Below are 20,782 nucleotides of genomic sequence, written 5' to 3'. Positions count from 1 at the left end.
GGGCAGGAGCCACCTTTTTATTATGCGCGTGGTGCATGTACAGTGCCTACCACATGCAGGCAATGATCTGGACCTGTAGATGTGACTGAAAAAAAAATGCTATTTACAGCAACAGTTTCAGGAACAGAAGCCAAATAAATGAGATGGAATGGAATGGAATGGACTTCCAGATTCTACTGTAGCAAGAATTTTATGGAGAGGCAGACTGGGATCAGTTCTTCTCAAGAGATCCTGGGATCTTTTGAGTGAATGCTACTGGAGCCCCACTCTCTGCTCAAAGAGCAACACTTCTCTCACCCCAAATGAGAGATGCTGAACCATCCCTCTCCCTGAAAAAGCAGCTCCACCCTTTTGAGAATCTCCTCTACCCACGTTTACCCTTCCTGTTTCCCCCATGCCTCACCTTAGGACTCTCCAGGAGTAGAGCCACGTCTCTCCATTTCTTCTTCTTCCTCCCTCCCTATCTGAAGGCTGCTGCTGAACTGCAGCTTTAAAGTGTCTCTCTTATCTACATGAACAAATTCCACATACGCACACGCGGAATTAAGGCAAGATTACTGTCTAGACTCTATTCTATGGCTACTATAGCATCTTGGTTGGATTAAGCACTTTTTAAAGAACACAAGTGACTGCTGTTTCTCCCCACTCCTCCATTCATATAGCTCTTTCCTTCAGCTTTGGTAGGAAGGTCTGTTGTGCCTGTTTGATACTTAACATTACATGGCCTAAATGCTGCGTCTTGCACTTAGAGGTGTTCTGTATTGCCATCCTATGTTATATGGCAAGTTTTGTTTGTCCATAATTCTACAAATTAATGACAGATTCTTTTTGTGTACTTACATTATATAGAGCATAGCTTGCTATACACACACACACACCATTTATAAATATTATAGCTTCTACATTTTTTAAATGTAGTTTTACAGATGCAATATACACATATAAGTTTCGTAAATTCGCTTTCCTTAAAATTATACAGGGATGTCCTTTTAGAAGACTATGACCTATATTGCATTCATTATAAAAGATGTATTTTGTTTCCTGTTAATGCTGAGGATGTAAATAATGTAAGAAAAATACTATGGGTTTTTGTTTTAATTTGAAAACTGTTTTACAGAAATAGGGATTGCAGAAGAAAACTTATTGAAAGAAGTGCTCAGTGTCAGTATTGTGCACTTGTGTGTGTGGAGTTATGCCTATGATAGCCACTTAACATAACTAGCATCCTACCAAATTCACGGCTACAAAAAATGGGTCACAGACCATGAAATCTGATCTCCCCAGTGAAATCTAGCTATTATAAGGGAAGGGGGCTTCTAGCGTGTGCCGGGCTGCAGCTGCTAGCCCTGGTCAGGCTGGGGAGGGACAGGACTTCCTCTTCCCCTGTAGGGGCCAGACCACCTCAGGGAACGTCTTCCAGCTGCAGGAAGCTCTGTGCCTGTTGGCTAGGAGTCCAGCTCTGAAGGCAGCACAGAAGTATGGGTGGCAATCCCACAACCCCCCAGGACTCCCTTTTAGGTCGGGACCCTCACAGTTACAACAGTGTGAAATTTCAGATGTAAACATCTAACACTGTGAAATTGACTATTTTTAAAATCCTGTGACCATGAAAAAGACCAAAATCAACTGTGAATTTCGTAGGGTCCTAAACATAACATACAGTAGGTGCCTTCCTGCCAGTGGCATTTGACTCAAAGGATGCTGCTCATGGACCTTCCTTTTTGGCTGTTGAGCACCACTGTTTTGGCCATAAAAAAAGTGGTTTGGTACTCAAGAGGAAAACGTGAGTTCCAAGACTGAAGGGGCAGAAGACCCTCCACAGTTTGACTGAACTGAGTTGGTGCCACTGACAGAGAGAAAACTCATATTCCGGTGATAACAGACAACAAAAGACAGGTACAGATGGAGAGGAATATACTACCAAAAGAAGAGAGACCGAACCAAATTGCTGTGGCAAAAGAGTTAATTGGTCACAACTTTGGTTTTCCTTGCATTAGTCTAATTAAAAGCATGCTTAAATAGAGTGAAGAAAATATGAAGATGGGTTAACTCTCACCTTGGCTTTTATTTCCATTTTCATTATAGATCCAATGATTGTCATCACATCACTGATAATCACCAGGACATACCATCCATTTATAAACTCCAGACGATCAGCATGACAGACATGGCGTTTGTACTTTTCCAGGAAGAAATTCACAAATCTCTGTAGTAAACATTTAGAGATTTGGTTACAGAACCTACTTTTCTCCAGTAAAAAGGAAGCTCATACAGGTGCTGCAGTTCTTGAGTACTGCTCAAGTAGAGTACTTAAGTTGGGTCTGTTGGAAGAATATGCACTAGCAACTACTGTAGAAATAATGTATGGGCAGTATTAGCAATATCAATAGAAAAGAATTATGGGACATTCATATACAACTCTGTAAAGGGCGACTGCTATCATTACTGCATTATTACTAACTTTACTTTCTGCATCCTTCATGCCAATCCACAGACTCTCTCCTGTCCCCCCTACTGATGGGTCAGCACTGCTCTCTCAATCCCTCAAAGTCTGACAAACCCTTTGCTGAACTAGGTCCCGTTACCTTTTTGACGGTTACAAAGACAGTATGTTGATTAAGATAACTGGATATCATGTATCCTGTGCTCTCTTCTCCTCTCCCGTGTACACATTTAGGAAGAGATTCCCTGACGTACGGAACATATCAGTGTCTTACATGTGTGTCAGGGAGGGTGGGGCAACAACATGACACAAAAAGCATGAGGCCCTTTGCGCTCAGGAATGTACCCAGTGAGCATTTAAATATCTGGCTTTTTTAGCCTTATAGGGAAAAAAAGTCAGTCATATTTGGATTTTGAGGGTGTATGATTTGCCAACTTTAAACAAACAAGGACTTGAAGATTTGGGGTGAAATCCGGCACAAATGAAGTCAATGGCAAAACTACATTGACTTCAGTGGGGCCAGAATTTTAACCTATGGATCTGAAATGGACGTATTTGTATTACAGTACCATGCAGATACTCCAATCAGGACTGAGACTTCATTGTGTACTGTACAAGCATACAGTAAACTTAACCTCTTTCCTAAAAGAGGGGGAGGGATAGCTCGGTGGTTTGAGCATTGGCCTGCTAAACCCAGGGTTGTGAGTTCAATCCTTGAGGGGGCCACTTAGGGATCTGGGGCAAAATCAGTACTTGGGCCTGCTAGTGAAGGCAGGGGGCTGGACTCAATGACCTTTCAAGGTCCTTTCCAGTTCTAGGAGATATCTCCATTAATTTAGAATTTAGAAATATCAGATTGGATATAATACAGATGCAATATACTCTCGGAGAGATAATTTTCCTAGAACAGATTCACTTGATATACTTGATAATCCAAAACATAGCACTGCCTAGTGGAACTAAAATATGGAAAGCGAATGGACACATAAGCAGAGAGAAAAGGCAGACAAGGTTATACTTACTTTTTGCAATTTCAGAGCAAGAATAATGGATCGTGTGCAGAGTATAAGGGAAGCAAAACAGCTTACAATGACAAATCCATCAAAAACCAGAATATATTGACTGTTTTTCTGAACTGCTATAAAAAAAAAAAAAGTACAATAGGAAACAGTTAGATCTTTACATATTCCTTCTGGCACAGAATTCTTTTCATAAGCATTTGAAAACTAACTATATAATAAAAGCTCTCTGCAAATTTATTATGACAAATTTTGTAACACTTGGTATACTGTCATATCACTATAGAAATAAGGTATATAAAATACAATCAATACATATTGAGTACATTAGAAGCCTCCTGCATGTAGGTCTGTAACTCAAATCACTGGGTATTACATGCAGAGGGTTTGTGGGGCTGTGCCCTGAAAGTGAAATGATTTTTTTCTTCTTTTTAAACTATTTGAAATTAATAATTCATGTACAGGCCAAATTCTGCTCACAGAGCAAGAGAAATCTCGCTATCTTATTGACTTCATTGAAGTTGCATAAGCAAGGGCAGAATTTGACCCATTGACACTGTTTACCAAAAGGCTGGTCACCAATGAAGACCTGCAATTAGAAGCCTCCATTTCACCAGTTGCAACTGAGAGCTGCTGTAGCAGTTCGTGGTATGCAAACAGTATTCCACGCACAGCACTAGAAGTAAGCGACAAACTATAGCTTATCCAAGGAGATATGCAGCTCTTTGAACTTAGTTCTTTACAGGGAAGCAAAGGAGGGATGGATTTTCAATTTCTGTACACATATATAGAATTAAAAATAGATTTTGTAAAAATCTATGTATTCTGGTAGATCCAGGGTCTTAAACAGCTTTTGTAAATAAATAAATAAATAAAAATGAGTTCAGAGCAAAACAAGTCAATTATTTATAATGCAGGAGTATTTTAACTCTGTGTTCTTTGATCAACTACTTAATATGCAGGTAGAGTACAAATCGTGGCCAATTGAGACACCATTGTAAGAACTGATCTCACACACACACACACACACAAAATTATCTGGGTTCCAATATAACACTATACCAAATATAGCAAAGATTTGGCAAGGAGGAGAACACATTGTGGGGATCCTGGTTAAGGAACAAAGTTCTATTGACTATACCACAGCCCTGTATAGTAATTGTGATGGCCCTGTTTCTTCACCATTAATGAATGTGTTTATATTATTTTGTCATACTGAATCTCGCTCTGAAGTGGAACCTTCAGTACTATTGTCACTTTCTAAAGTGATCAGACAAAAGCTTAATGATAGAAATAAAATGTGGATGCCATTCTTTATTTGTAAGAATCATCAAAAGAACAAGCAGGGAACATTCACTGCTTCTAATAAAGTCTTTAAAGACGTAACAGGCTTCAAGTAGTCAAAGAGGAATTATTTTGAAGTATAGGAATAAAGGTGTCATAGGTGTTGGAGTTTGGGTATTTATTATTGGTTAAAAGACCAGGCTAGAATTTCAATTTAATGTATTAAGCTCATTCAAAGAAACAGAATGGTCAAAACCTAATTTTAAAACTTTGAATTTCCCTTGCAGGCAGAGTCTTGTTAAATCCATCACTAGGTAGGTTATAGCAAGGGATATTTATGTCATCTTGATACTTTTACAGAAGCGAGTTAAGCAGACCTGTTTCTTCATTAGAAGGTAGCAATGATTTGCTTAGACATTAATAATAAAAGCACACAAGTTGCAAGTCTCGGTATCCATAGATATTAGCAAACATCTGTGCCTTCCTCCTCTAAACTCTTTTCACCCCTCCAGATAGGAAGCTGATGAGCTTCAGAAAAATATGAACAAAAACAGACTCTCAAGATCTTGGGATCTGAAGACACAGTAATGTTTACTGACTGTTTGAAAAATATGTACATTGCTATGTAGAAGACTTCCTGAACCCAGTGACATGACAGGCTGGTTAAAATGAGTAAGCAGTCACCAACATGTCTGTTATTGTCAGAGAAGCAACAGACCATGGCATAACCCCTTTTATGCAATCCGTCTGCATGTGTCTCAAGATTACTACATCAGCAAGCAGGGCCAACTGCTTATTGCATCATGTGGACACAGCAGGACAAACAGGGTAGATTAATAACAGTTAACCTACATGCCTCAACTACTTGTCTGAAATAGTGAAATGACAAAAACAACTGATGGAATAAAAATCTTTTACAAGATCCCAAGTCCATCGACCTAGACCTTAGAAATATCTAAGACAGAATCACATACTTATTTAAATGTCAAATAAAGACAGTATTTCCAAATTTAGTTCTGATAAGTAACAGTCAGCATGGATTTATCAAAAACAAATCATGTCAAACAAATCTAATAGCTTTCTTTGACAGGGTAACAAGCCCTGTGGATAGGAGGGAACTGGTAGATGTGGTATATCTTGCCAGAGAGTAGTTATCAGTGGTTCACAATCGAGTTAGAAGGGCATATCGGGTGGGGTCCTGCATGGATCAGTTCTGGGTCCAGTTCTTTTCAGTATCTTCATCAACGATTTAGACAATGGCATAGAGAGTACACTTATAAAATTTGCAGACAATACCAGGCTGGGAAGGATTGCAAGTGCTTTGGAGGATAGGATTAAAGTTCAAAATGATTTGGACAAACTAGAGAAATGTTATGAAGTAAATAGGATGAAATTAAATAAGGACAAATGCACAGTACTCCACTTAGGAAGGAACAATCAGTTGCACCCATACGAAGTGGCAAATGACTGCCTAGGAAGGAGTACTGCAAAAAGGGATCTGAGTTTATAATGGATTGCAAGCTAAGTGTGAGTCAACAGTAACACTGTTGCAAAAAAACCACACACCCCACACGTCTCCCCAAGTGTCCCCTGGGCTCACTTGCTGCCCCCTCACTGCCCCGGAGCCTGCAGCTCATGCTGACTCCACTCCGCTCTGCCGGCTTCCAGCATCACCTGCTGCCGCAGGATCCTAGTGCCCCCCTCCACTACTATGGCCAGGACAGGCTGCCCTTCCCCTTCCCTTCCGCCCTAGTTCTGAGCTTCTCCAATGCCCCAAACCCCTCATCTCCAGCCCCACAGCCCTCATCCTTGCACCCCCTCCTATACCTAAACTCCATCCCAGAGCCTGTACTCCCCGACCCCTTGCCCCAGCCTGGAGCCTGCACCCAGCACCCAAACTCCATCCCAGAGCCTGCACCTCAGACCCCCCCCACCCAAACTCCCTCCCAGAGCCTTAGGCAGGTGGGGGTGGAGTTTGGAGGGGGGCAGGTTCTGGGCACCACCAAAATTTCTACAAACCTGCCACCCCTGGAAGAGGCAGAGCAGGAGTGGAGTGGTGGTGCAGCCCAGTGCAGTGGGGGGGGGGGGAGCTTTAACAGAAGTAAATCTAACTAAGTGCATGTTTTGTCCTTTGAATGACGTGCATTACTGTTGGTGGCACTTAGCACTTTCCAGGAGCAGGGGGAGGAGCAGGGAGCCGCGCGCTCAGGGGAGGAGGTGGAGAAGAGACAGGGCAGGGGCAAGGCCTCATGGAAGGGGTGGAGTGGGGGCTGGGCCAGGGGCAGCGAGGGGGGTGTCAGTGATGTGGCCCTCGGGCCAATGCACAAGTCCTCATGTGGCCCTCGTGGTCATTTGAGTTTGAGACCCCTGGTTTAAGCTGTACATTAGGAAAACCTTCCTAACTGTCAGAGTGATTAAGCACTGGAATAAATTGCCTAGAAAGGTTGTAGAATCTCCATCATTGGAGATTTTTAAGTGCAGGTTAGACAAACACCTGTCAGGGATGGTCTAGATAATACTTAGTCCTGCCATGAGTGCTGGGGAACTAGACTAGATGACCTCTCAAGATCCCTTCCAGTCCTATGATTCTTTACTCCTGTTCTGAAACAGTTCTTCGGGCTCACGCTGATTAAGCAATCCATCTCTAAAATAGCATAAACCTGTCCCTTAAGGATTTTCACTGCACTGTCAGACTAATATCCTCGGAGTGCAGGGGGGTGGCCTCGGTGTTCCTACACCCGTGATGCCCATATGCAGGAACAGCACCTTGGGGTCATAGGCAAGCTGCTCTATTTCCTAGAGCTGTGAACTTGTTCAGATCACTCTCAGGATAAAGGGTCCATAAAAATGACTTAAAGCTCAGCTAGATGGGAGGATCTGATCTGTGGTTATTAGGCTACTACTTCTCACTATACTGATGTTAAATAAAAGTGGGTCTAACATTTTGTTACTGACATGGGAGAGGGCATAAAGAGCAAACACCAATATCACAAGTAGAAACAGGAGAGTGAATTGGGACATGGTGCGAACACTAGCAGAGTCAGAAAAAGTAATGCAAAGGCAGGGATGTAGGCCCCAAGCTTGAACCATTTAAAAAGGACATTAGATAACACAGTAGACAGTGTGCTGCAACGACTACTCCTATGCATCATTTCCTCTATAGCTTATATTATCTACTGGTTAATGGTGCCCTAGTGTCCACGCATTTCAGTAATGTTGCTAAAAATGTTGACATGTTAGCCATTAATTTCTGAATATAGCCACAGTTCACACTTGTATTTTTGTCTGTAGTTATCATATATATTCAGAAGTGGAACAATGATATAGATTTACTGGAAACCATCAGATTTTCACCATGCAGAACACATATGCACCATACTTACTAGATCCAGATATATGCCAGTCTTTGCATTCTTGAATATCAGCATCACTATCAAAATAAATTTTTACTTTACCACTGTGGGCTCTGTTGTTGAAAGTAATCTGCAAACACAAGTGTAAAGATTTATCATTTGATGAAAGCAAAACTAGCAAAATTAACACTGTCAAAAAATGCAGAGTCAAAGACTAGATTGATACCCACTGGTACTGCTTAATCTAGATAATCTGTAAATAAAGCTATCATCATAGATTAATATACATGGAAAAATACATCTGAAACAATATGCAAGTGCAAAACAATCAATGATTTTACTTCTCATGAAGAACAAAACATTTAAAAAATTGAAGAGGAGAACCATGTTTGAGGAAAATAAATAGTTACTTGTTATAAGAGATCTGTCCCATTGACACCCAAGCAATCACATCATTTTGCACGGGTGTCAATGGAGAGAGTGCACGCTGAATTTTTTCCATTTTGCAGTCAGGACACCAATAAGAAATGTGCTGGACTCTGGAACACTTGTTTCCATGTGTATACATCTGAAATGCACTTACAGTATTCTGAAAGGCGTAGCAGTCAGGCAATTCTCTGACATGAATTGTTTGTAGATCAATGCCTTTAAGTTGAAAGGAGATTTCAATCTGTATAAGCCTGAAGAATAAAAATAAATGCAGTGAATTGCATACAATAGATTCCACTATTTTCATATGAATGGATGGGTTTTCAAAACTTACTTTACCTATAAAATTCAAAGTTGAAAAATGATGAATTTATCATCTTCAAATCACCAAACCTCTTAGTAGCTAGCATCTGTGGCTCTAGGTGAATACAGTCTATGGGGGGAAAACAAATTTTTTAAAAGTTTCATTCAAAATGACTATTTTACAAATAAAGTAAGGCAGAAAACTGAGGTAACTGGATACTGGTGGACACAGATGTAGGTCCTGATCTTGCAAGCTGCTCAGTGTGGAGCCCCGCTCAAGTTAATGAGGCCATGAGAAGGTGCAGGCATCTTCTGTAGGGCCCCAATACTGAAAGGTGCTAAATGTTCCCACTGAAGTTAATGGTGATTGACAGCATTCAACAACACTCAATATCTGGCCTCTGATCAGCAGCTTCTCTCATACAGAAGGTCAACAGCTGAAAAGTTTTCAGAGAAAAAGTCTTACTGTGATGACCTACAATGCTTATGCTGTAAAGTAGTAATTTCTAGGTGGATATTAAAGAATAAAATAGGGGAGAAGTGGGTTAACTTTCCTAAGTTAAAGTAGAATTGCCACACAAATAAAATACTAACTTACTGTTGATGATTTGCCATTACAATACATAAAATGTCCATGGCAACACTTTTTTTTTGTTAAATTTACAGCAGTACTGTACCTGTTTCGATGGCAATGTCTATGTTCAGCGTATCATTGGAAGGAAGCATTGTGTCTTTCTTGTACTGTTGTTTACAGATCTGTAAGCCTGACACATCGTCTTCATCTTGTTCATAACCAAGTGTGCCCAGGGATATATTCTTTAATTGGCAGTACTAATTTAAAAATAAAAAACACACTTTTTCAGTTGTTATCTTAATTATCCTCACATCAGCCTATTCACAAAAAATTACTGATGCCCATAAATATGTTTTCTTTGCCCACATTCATTCAAATTTGTTTTTTTTCCATTAACAAATTTAATGGTCCACAGTATCAGCTTTTCATACACTTTTTGTATTTGCATAACAAGTTTGATTCAAGGATCTCAAAATTAGTCAAGCCTCAACAAGGCAGGTGAATATAATTATACTCTACAAGGACATTGTGATGGATTCGGTCACAGAGACCTCTTTGGGACTGCCACCTGATGTGCTGAAACTACTTCGGAGCCCATTTTCCCTGCCAGCTTGGGATATCAGAACCCTGTCATGCTGAGCTAGACACACCAGTCTGCTGCAAACGAAGACCCAGGTCTGAACCATGTCCCCCGGAGCTGCAGACTTAACTAAAAAATGGCTTAAGACATGCTCCTATCTCCAGCACCCAAATACCCAGTTCCCAATAGGATCCAAACCCCAAATAAATCTGTTTTACTCTGTATAAAGCTTATACAGGTTAAACTCAAATTATCCGCCCTCTATAACACGGATAGAAAGATATGCACAGCTGTTTACTCTCCCAGGTGTTAATTACTTATTCTGGGTTAATTAACAAGCAAAAGTGATTTTATTAAATATAAAAAGTAGTATTTAAGTGGTTCTGAGTAATAACAGACAGAACAAAGTAAGTTACCAAGCAAAATAAAACAAAAACATGCAAGTCTAAGCCTAATACGTTAAGAAACTGAATACAGATAAATCTCACCCTCAGAGATGTTCCAATAAGCTTCTTTCATAGACTAGACTCCTTTCTAGTCTGGGCCCAATCCTTTCCCCTGGTACAGTCCTTGTTCCAGCTCAGGTGGTAGCTAGGGGATTTCTCATGACAGCAGCCCTTTTGTTCTGTTCCACCCCCTTATATAGCTTTGGCACAAGGCCAGAATCTTGTGTCTCCCTGGGTCCCCACCCCTCCTTCTAAATGGAAAAGCACCAGGTTTAAGATGGATTCCAGTACCAGGTGACATGGTCACATGTCCTGGGAGACCCCAAGACTTCATTCTTCCTGGCCTGACTCAGAGGAAGGCTTGCAAGTAAATAGAGCCATTTACAACCAATTGTCCTAGTTGATGGGAGCCATCAAGATTCCAAACCACCATTAACGGCCCACACTTTGCATAATCACAATAGGACCTCAGAGTTATATTTCATATTTCTAGTTTCAGATACAAGAATGATACATGCATACAAATAGAATGAACACACTCAGTAGATTATAAGCTTTGTAATGATACCTTACAAGAGACCTTTTGCATGAAGCATATTTCAGTTACATTATACTCACACTCATTAGCATATTTTCATAAAATCATATGGAGTGCAACATCACAGACATGTCAAAGGTCACACAGGTAATCAGTCACAGGGCCTGGAACATATTCCAGGAGCCCAGGCTCTCAGTTCCCTGTGCTCCAGCTACTTAAAACAACACTCTCCCCAGGTGCATATTATGTGCCTGCCTTAAAGGGGAGTTCAGAGAAGAGCTTCAAGATACATTGATGGAGAGATGCAACTACAGAAAAAGGGGAATTTAAAAGATTATAAACATAAATTTAAAAGAAAGTTAGTACAACCCCCTCACCATCCCATACTTTTAAGAACTTTCATAGGATGACCAGAAAAAAAAAAAAGCAGGATATTAAACAGAATTTGTAAAGCCTTTACATTTTTATTTTTAAAGGATTTTAAGTCCTGAAAAAAATAGAAATTTTAGCAAGTTTTAAGATTCCCCCCCCACCCCCACAAGATCTAAGGCAAACAGCTTTACTGCCCATTCGCTGGACAAGGTGGAGATGAGTTGCTGCTTTGACTGCAATGTAACAAAACCACATATATACTAGACAATATGCATCCATGGAGCACACACAGAGCTTGGGAAGATTCTTGCCACAAAGAAACCAAGTGCAGGGGAGCTGATCTCGTCAGGCACTCAGAGATGGAACTGAAAAATTGTACATTAAAAGGGAAAACAGCTTTTGATTTGTATTCAGCCACTGGTGAGTTCCAATATAATTTTTTAAAACTAAAAATCTCTCATTTAGAATTTAAGATTCGTTTACTAGGCTACGATAAAAGACAAGCTCTCCCTAATAAAATCTTAGGCCACAACAGAGCAGGACTGAAAATCCCACTCAAATTTTGTTCTGACTTACCTCCCATACACCCCAAGAGGGTTGCATAGGAAGTAAGTTCAGGCAGAATTTAGTCCTTTTAAAGTATCCTTCATTGCAATATCAAGGTCCTTCGTTTTCTTGTCTTTATGTTCACCTTAATTTTCAATACTAACACAGCAAAGATCTATACTGGTAGAGGAGATGAAATACAGAGAAGTACAGCCTAAAGGACCATGGGACTGGGAGTCAGAAGATCTAGGTTCTATTTCTGGCTGTACCACTGGCTTGCTGAGTAACCTTGCACAAGTCACTTCACCTCTCTGTGACTCAGTTTCCCCCATCTGTAAAATGGGGGTAACGATACTGAGCTCCTTTGAGACCTACTGATAAAAAGTGCTATGTAAGAGCTAAGTATTGTTGTTGTTGCTGGGTTCAACAATAAAGGAGTCTGGAGTCATGCTTTCTAGGCTGGTAAGGGAGCTAGAACATTGCTGAGATGAGTAACTGGGGACACAGCACTTCATAGAATTCTTTAATATCCATACAGCCGAACTGACTATTGAACACCTATGAAAGCAGCTGTTTGCCAACTCAATTTAAATGTCAATAGTCATTGCTCAAGAGACTCCCAACGGGCAAGAAGTCCCTTAAATGGTAGAGGAAACCCAAGCCCCCATATAACACTGACTCATGTCCATCATGGGTGGCAAAACACAATAAAGAGTTCCTGAGCCCCTGGCCAATAAGCCAATGCAATAGCCAACATCCTTTGAAAAGTCTTCCTTCCTGTAAACACGCAGTGGTCAAACCAAAGCTAAAATAAAATGAACAACCCCGCCCCATCTAATAATTTTCATCACTATCTAACCTCCCCTTCCTGAACAAGATAATTGAGAAGTTAAATAACCAACTGAGGCCCTGTCTACACTGGCAAGTTTCTGCACAGTAAAGCAGCTTTCTGCATTGTAACTCCCAAGGTGTACACACCGCTGAGTCACTTAGGGCGCAGTTGCAGCGCTGTAAAAAAAACCCACCCCGACAAGAGGTGTACAGCTTTCTGCGCCAGGAGTACAGCACCACGGTGCCAGTGCAGACACCGTGGTCTATTACAGCGCTGCGATTGGCCTCTGCGAGGTGTCCCACAATGCCTGTTCTTGCCTCTCTGGTCATCAGTTTGAACTCTACTGCCCTGCCCTCAGGTGACCAACCATCATTCCCACCCCATAAATTCCTTTGGAATTTTGAAAGTCCCCTTCCTGTTTGCTTGGTGATGTGTGCAGTGGTCTCAGGGCATCGTTCCAGGTGGCCATGCCTGCTCCATGCACCAGGTGATACCCTGCTTGGAACAATGCCGAGCTGCTGGACCTCATCAGCATTTGGGGAGAGGAAGCTGTCCAGTCCCAGCTACGCTCCAGCAATAGGAATTATGATACCTACGGACAGATTTCACGATGCATGACAGAAAGGAGCCATGACTGGGACACACTGCAATGCAGGGTCAAAGAGAAGGAGCTGCGGAACGCCTACCACAAGTTGCAGGAGGCAAAACGCCGCTTTGGTACTGCGCCCACGAGCTGCTGGTTCTACAAAGAGCTGGACGCGATACTTGGTGGCGACCCCACCTCCACTGCGAAGGACACTGTGATACTTCAGTGGCTCGCATGCCAGTTGAGAGTGGACCGAGCCAGGAGGAGGAAGTCTTGGATGAGGATGTGGAGGGGGAGAGGGACCCAGAGGCAGAGGATGCCTCTGAGGTCAGAGATGCATGCAGCCAGGAGCTCTTTTCTACCCCAGAGGAGGCTAGCCAGTCACAGCTGTCGGATGTTGGCAAAGCGCAAACAGGAGAGGAGGCCCCGGGTACGTGGATCTGATTTTGGGAATCGCTGAGGCGAGTTGTTGGGGGCAGGAGGGTTGCAGAAAGCAGGCTTGTGTCTGTATGTTGTGCATACCACCACATGCCTAGTCTGAGCGGCGGAACAGGCTGTTCACTGACTCCCTCACTTCATGGGAATCTGCCTCAGAGATCTCCAGAAAACTCTCAGAGATACTGGGCAATCCGCTGCTGCAGGTTCTTTGGCAGAGCTGCTTTGTTTCTTGCCCCATTAATGGTAACTTTCTCCCGCCATTGTGCCATCACAGGGGGGAGGACGGAGAAGAACCATTGCTGCACACAGGCGAGCCACATAAGGGCGGAAGCCGCAGTCTTGGAGAAGACCCTCCCTTGATTCTCTGTTCACCCTCAGCAGCGAGATATCTTCCATAATGATCAAAATCTGTGGAAAATGTGGGGACAGGAACGATTATCAGGCCCCCCTACAGTGCTGGCTCTCCCCAAGAGCCATGTGCCCAGTGTACAGTATGGTCCTGGAACACGGATTTCCCCTGCCCCTGCAGTTACTCACCATTCTGGGGGTCTTGTGGCTCATGTGCGCTTGCCTGGGGTCAGCCAGTTGACCCCAGGCAAGTGACAGATACGTGAATACTGGCTGTGTTTTAAATCACTGTTCTGTATGTTGCAAACAATATTGCTTCTGTAAAATGTTGCCTTTAAACTTCACCGAGATGCCCGTGGGAGCACAGCCTCCCTCTTTGTTATTGCCAGCTGAATGGCTACGCAGAATTAGAAAGCATCCACGAAGAACTAAGGAGGACTTTCTGTGTGATGTTATGATGCACTCCGTAGCTGAAAAACAAGAATTGAAGGAGTGGCGGGACAGCGAGAAGAAGGACTGAAAGGAGAATGCAGCGTACCAGAATGAAGCCACGGAGCAGCTCTGAAATGTTATGGAGCGCCAAGCAGACGCGCTCCAGGCAATATTAGCACTGCAAACCAAGCAGTTCCACGCCCGCCTTCCCCTGCAGCCGCTGTTGCAAAGCTCTTTCCCATGCTCCCCCAGACACCACCAACACACTTATCAACCTCCTGGCTCTAGTCTGTACCCACAGCATTCCACTCCTCCCCTGTCACAGTCCAGCACTTCAGACTCACAGTACCCACTGCACTCAACACTCATCCCTCTGCAGTTTGGCCCTGCTGAAGTACAGTACCCGCTGCATTGTACTCCGAAGAAGGCAGCTGGATATGATCCCTGGGCATACACAAATCTTTAGCTGTCCCAGGACCCCTCCTCCTTCTGAGACCTTCCCTTCTCCCCATCCACATCAGTGCTGATGCTTTTTTTTTTTTTTTTTTTTTTGAACTCTCTCCTCCAGTAGTTGTTTTTTAATAAAAAAGAGTTGTGTTAGTTTGAAAGCAATCTTTATTCTATTAATTGAAAGCAAACGGAGTCCTGCAAAGCAACAGACAATTATGTTAAACCTTCATATTGCATCGTCTGCCCCAATCACAATCATATCCTAGCATTACAAGCACTGCACTCCCAAGCATAGCAACAAATATTAGTGGCCTTCAACTTCAAATTGCTGCCTCAAGGTATCCCTGATCCTTATGCCCCGCACCACTCTAATAGCCCTGGTCTCTGGCTGTTCAAACTCAACCTCCAGGCAATGAGCCTCTGTGGTCCAGCCCTGAGTGAAGCTTTCACCCTTTCCTTCACAAATATTACAGCGCACAGCGCGTGGCTATAAGCAATGGAATATTGTCATCGGCCAGGTCCAGCTTCCCATAGAGGCAGCACCAGCAGGCCTTTAAACGGCCAAAAGCACACTCAACAGTCATTCTGCACTTGCTTAGCCTGTTGTTGAACTGCTCCTTGCTGCTGTCAAGTTGCCCCGTGTATGGCTTCATAAGCCATGACATTAAGGGGTTGGCAGGGTCTCCCAGGATCACAATGGGCATTTTGACTTCCCCCATGATCTTCTGGTCTGGGAAGAAAGTCCCCATTTGCAGCTTCCTGAACAGGCCAGTGTTCCGAAAGATGCATGTGTCATGCACCTTTCCGGATCAGCCTGCGTTAATGTCCGTGAAATGCCCACGATGATCCACAAGCACCTGGAGAACCATTGAGAAATACCCCTTCCAATTAATGTACTCGGTAGCTAGGGGGTCTGGCGCCAGAACTGGAATATGTGTGCCATCTATCACCCATCTGTAGTTAGGGAAGCCCATTTGTCCAAAGCCATCCACAATGTCATGCACATTGCCCAGAGTCACGGTCTTTCAGAGCAGGATGCAATTAATGGCCCTGCACACTTCCATCAACAGGAATCCAATGGTAGACTTTCCCACTCTGAACTGGTTAGAGACCAATCGGTAGCAGTCTGGAGTAGCCAGCTTCCAGACTGCAATAGCCACACGCTCCTTCTCCAGCAGGGCAGCTCTCATTCTTGTGTCCTTACGCCACAGGGCTGGGGCTAGCTCATCATACAGTCCCATGAACGTGGCTTTCCTCATCCGGAAGTTCTGCAGCCACTGCTTGTCATCCCAGACTTGCAGGACTACGTGATCCTACCACTCTGCTTGTTTCCCTAGCCCAAAAGCGGCGTTCCACTGTGGTCAGCACCTCCGTGAATGTCAATCAATCAATCTCGTGTCGTAGCTAGTACACGTGGCGAGATCAATGTCACACTCCTCTTGCCTTTGTAGTTTAAGGAATAACTCCACTGCCACTTGTGACATGTTGGTCAGAGCGAGCAGCATACTAGTCAACAGTTCAGGATCCATTCCTGCAGACCGAAGAGGCAGAGCGCGCAGTATACAGACTGTTGAAAGATGGCACCAAATGCAGACAGAAGCACGGGGATTGCTGGGATGCGAAGCAATGCATCACGCGGCATTGGGACAGGACCCAGGATGCCCCGCGACCTCCTCTGTCTTCCCACATCTCTTAGCGGCAGAAGAGGAAGAGATACTCTGGGCAGCTATCCCCACAGAGCGCACCACTCCGAATACCGCTGCAAGTGCCGCAAGTGTGAACACGCTATTGCGCAGGCACCTGATAGTGTGAACACACAACAGTGGTTTCCCTTCAGCAGTCTCTGAGCAGCGCTGTAACTCTGCCAGTGTAGACATACCCTTAGATTTCAGCTTACTTTTGACAACACCCCAGACACATCCCAACCTGGTGTTAGAACAATTAGTATCACAGAGAGTCCAAGTCTCCTACTTGCCATGGACAACATTCCACAGAGGTTATCATGGAACACTGCTGACACACTTGGAAGGTCTAATAAGTGTCAGCTGCACCATAAATCAGTCCTCAAAATGGTTGTTATGGACAACTGCATATTTACATGCAGGACTCTCCTTTAAATGTGCTCCACAAGGCTCTTTCCATCCTGCTATCCAATATCCACTAAAACCACCAGAAGAGATCATGGACTCAACCCCAGTAACGTGCCAACACTACGCAGCTCCACATCTTCTTTATGTCAAATGCAGACAATACCATTTGCCAGAAGTCTCAGTACCCATGTGAGAACAATGCCTGGATTAAAAGAAGATGAAGGAAGGTAAGTCTAGGTAACAAAACCAAGTTAGTGGAAGAGAAAAATACGAGAAATTAATCAACACCATTACATCTCCATCTATCGAAGGAATCAGTCCTCCAGTTGTCAAGATGGTATGCAAATTAGGGGCCCTCTGAACACCTCACTGTACCTGGATACCATCTCTAGTAGTGGTTTCCCCACACCCACACACACTCTCCTACAGTTAGCTATCCTCCTTATGGATGAATCACCCAGCCATGGCAATCCATGAATTCATCACCTACAGACTGGATCACTAGAACAGGAAGTTAAAGCAAGGTCCCTAAAAGAAAAAAAAAAAAAAAAAAAAAAAGTCCAGCATGTTGAGAATGAGCAGTCTGCAGCACTCTGTGTTGCTTTGAAGGCAAACATATCATCTTGGTGCTTCATGAAACTACACTTGTTACATTTGATAATAGAACATCTTTTTGACATAATTTCCCCATAATAAAAATACCCATATGAGACAGAAAATGTAAGAAAATCAGCAGAGAGGGTATGTTCTGTGTAATACATATTCTCAGAAATGTGGAGAGAACCAATGATCTAGTAGTTAATTTAGTTGCAAAAAACATTCAGATATCATGGGGACTGTCCATTACACATTTAGTCCTCCACAATTATGCAAGACTTAATTATTACTTTTCAGCTATAGGAAGGCTGCATGCTGTTGCCTTGGAATTACTGGATACACATGGCCAAGGTTTTCAAGAAGAAGCTAGTGATTTTGGGTGCCCAAATTGAGACACCTACAAGGGGCTTGATTTTCAGGAAGTGCAGAACACAACCTCTGGGAAGAAAAAAAAAAAAAAATAGCCAAGCCAAGCTCTTTCAAAGCCTCAGTTTGGGCACCCACAATCACTGGCCTCTTTTTTGATAATCTCAGCCATATATATGTGCCAAACAACAAGTTGAAGTCACTCAACCAAAGGGGTTAAAGTCTGAAAACCTGCAAAGCCCTAACAAACCTAAGCTACAGTGACTGGAAAAAATTCCTCTATAAATGTCTACATTTATAGAATATAGACGTCATACAAAGAGACCTTTATATCTGATGCCTGTATCGCATACTTGACTCCTGCTCGATGAAATAAATCTATCCTTTCACTAGTCTTCTAGCTGGGGCTTCAAATCAGCCTTAGTGCCTACAAAAGAAGGAAGAAAGTAGTAAACCAAGAAGGAGAGATAAAAAGGAAAGAAATAACAGATTAAAAGTAAAACAGCAGCACAATTGAAGAAAATTCTGAAGGAGAACCGAGAAGAGACATGTACAAATCAGTCACCATTTTACACAACACAGGCCAGATCCTCTGCCTATCTGAGCAGAAACAGTGGATTTGCTCTGCTGAGGATTTCCCATTGTTTATGGGCATTGCCAGGAGGTAAAGAGCCCTGAGGTGGGGGCCTGGCCAAAGGAGAAAGAGTATGGCTTTTGCATTCCACCAATTCCTGACTGCTATAGTGGCTGCATGAGGACCATTACCAGTCTGCAAAATGCTGAGCAGCCCTAAAGCTGCTCTAAATTGAGCCTCAATTGGACAAGTGCCCATAATAGGTCTTCGAACTGGGCAGGCTCAAGTAAGGGTGACTTAAAGCCCCACACTTCTGAACTGTACTGGACCACAGAAGAGACCTGGCCCTCATGTGATGTTTTTAAAAAAAACAAAAAAAAAAAAAAAAAAAAGAAAGGACTTCCATTTTTTTATTTTCTACCTTTTGTTTCCCCATCATTTTCTATTTTATGTGCATGTTAACGAACTGTTTGCTGGAATTTTATCCTTTTTTATTTTAAAATTTTTAAACAATTATTTAAGTTGTTTATCATATCATCCAAATTCCTTTTAAAATACCATACTAAACTTAAGGCTCTGTCCTGATATTCCTGGAAGTACTACATTCCCATGTTGAGACTTCTGGCAATGATGCTACAAAGCTGTGATTCACTATAGCTGTAAGCATGAATTTTTGGAATGTTCAGTTCCATTTCTACTTAAAGTAAAACCCAAATCATCTGCCACAGCAAGTTTGGAAATTAATAATCTAATATGAACAACTTCAGTGTTCGTGTTATGACTGAGTCAAAAAATTAAGATTAAGCATATACATGAAAATAAACACTGAGTGAAACCTAACTTTGACTGTTTATTTTAATCAGATGACCAGTTAGGATATTTGCAATCTGTATGAAATTAACCAGAACAGAAAATGGAAACTGAGCAACATCTTATTGGCTGTGACTTTTAAGCAATACTCATGCTGTTTATTATACACAGAAACACACAAAACACTTACCTGATTAATAGCAAAAAAAATGCTGTCATAAACATCCTGCTGTGTATATACACTGCAACTATAATCATCTTCATCAACCCCAGAGTAGCCTTTCAGAAACAGATGCTTAAAGGCAATAGTGTTCTCCTCTTTGAAGGAAACCACCAACTGGTTACTCAAACCAAAAAGAATAAGCTAAAAAAAAAAAAAATTCAAGTTAGAATACAATTCCATCATTAACATGCTAATGATAGTAACACAGCAATTAACATCTTCAAGTTGTAATTAGTTGTAATTAGCACAAATTGGAAAGTAAGAAGTTTCTGTATTGTGTCAATACCAGACTCCTTAAAAAAAAAAAAAAGCAAGTTAACATTACAAGTAGGGCTGTTGCATGATTAAAAAATTAATCACGCGATTAATTACACTGTTAAACAATAATAGAATACCATTTATTTAAATATTTTTGGATGTTTTTTACATTTTCAAATATATTGATTTCAATTACAACACAGAATACAAAGTGTACAGTGCTCACTTTACATTTATTTTTGATTACAAGTATTTGCACTGTAAAAAAAAATCAAAAGAAATAGTATTTTTCAATTCACCTCACACAAGTACCGTAGTGCAATGTCTTTATCATGAAACTTTAACTTACAAATGTTGATGTTAAAAAAAAAAAAATTAATTCAAAAATAAAACAATGTAAAATTTTAGAGCCTGCAAGTCCACTCATTCCTACTTCTTGTTCTGCCAATTGCTCAGACAAATAAGTTTATTTACATGTGCAGGAGATAACGCTGCCCACTTCTTGTTTACAATGTTACCTGAAAATGAGAACAGGCATTTTCGTGGCACTGTTGTAGCGGGCGTTACAAGATATTTATGTGCCGAAAGCGGTAAAGATTCATATGTCCCTTCATGCTTCAACCACCATTCCAGGGGACATGCGTCCATGCTGATGACGGGTTCTGTTCGATAACAATCCAAAGCAGTGCAGACTGACGCATGTTCATTTTCATTATCCGAGTCAGATGCCACCAGCGGAAGGTTGATTTTCTTTTTTGGTGGTTCGGGTTCTGTAGTTTCCACATCGGAGTGTTGCTCTTTTAAAACTTCTGAAAGCATACTCCACACCTTGTCCCTCTCAGATTTTGGACGGCACTTCAGATTTTAAACCTTGGGTCAAGTGCTGTAGCT

The 20,782-nt window shown here is 42.1% G+C and overlaps 1 protein-coding gene across 3 annotated transcripts in view; it reads right to left on the bottom strand.

Moving 5' to 3' along the window:
- MCOLN2 (mucolipin TRP cation channel 2) overlaps positions 1-20,782 on the bottom strand; it is a 41,394-nt gene that overhangs the window by 9,718 nt on the left and 10,894 nt on the right. For all 3 annotated transcript variants that reach the window (XM_054036451.1, XM_054036453.1, XM_054036452.1), the window contains exons 3-9: positions 19,601-19,774; positions 9,509-9,662; positions 8,868-8,961; positions 8,683-8,779; positions 8,130-8,229; positions 3,466-3,581; positions 2,057-2,206 (exon numbers count right to left, since the gene is read on the bottom strand). In XM_054036451.1, the coding sequence (XP_053892426.1) occupies positions 2,057-2,206; positions 3,466-3,581; positions 8,130-8,229; positions 8,683-8,779; positions 8,868-8,961; positions 9,509-9,662; positions 19,601-19,774 (885 nt within the window). The remainder of the gene's footprint in view (positions 1-2,056; positions 2,207-3,465; positions 3,582-8,129; positions 8,230-8,682; positions 8,780-8,867; positions 8,962-9,508; positions 9,663-19,600; positions 19,775-20,782) is intronic.

Source organism: Malaclemys terrapin, chromosome 8 (assembly GCF_027887155.1).
Source record: "Malaclemys terrapin pileata isolate rMalTer1 chromosome 8, rMalTer1.hap1, whole genome shotgun sequence".
In the NCBI taxonomy this organism is placed as follows: Eukaryota; Metazoa; Chordata; order Testudines; family Emydidae; genus Malaclemys; species Malaclemys terrapin.
Note: the sequence above shows the minus strand (reverse complement) of the source record. Positions and strands in the feature narration are given on the sequence as shown.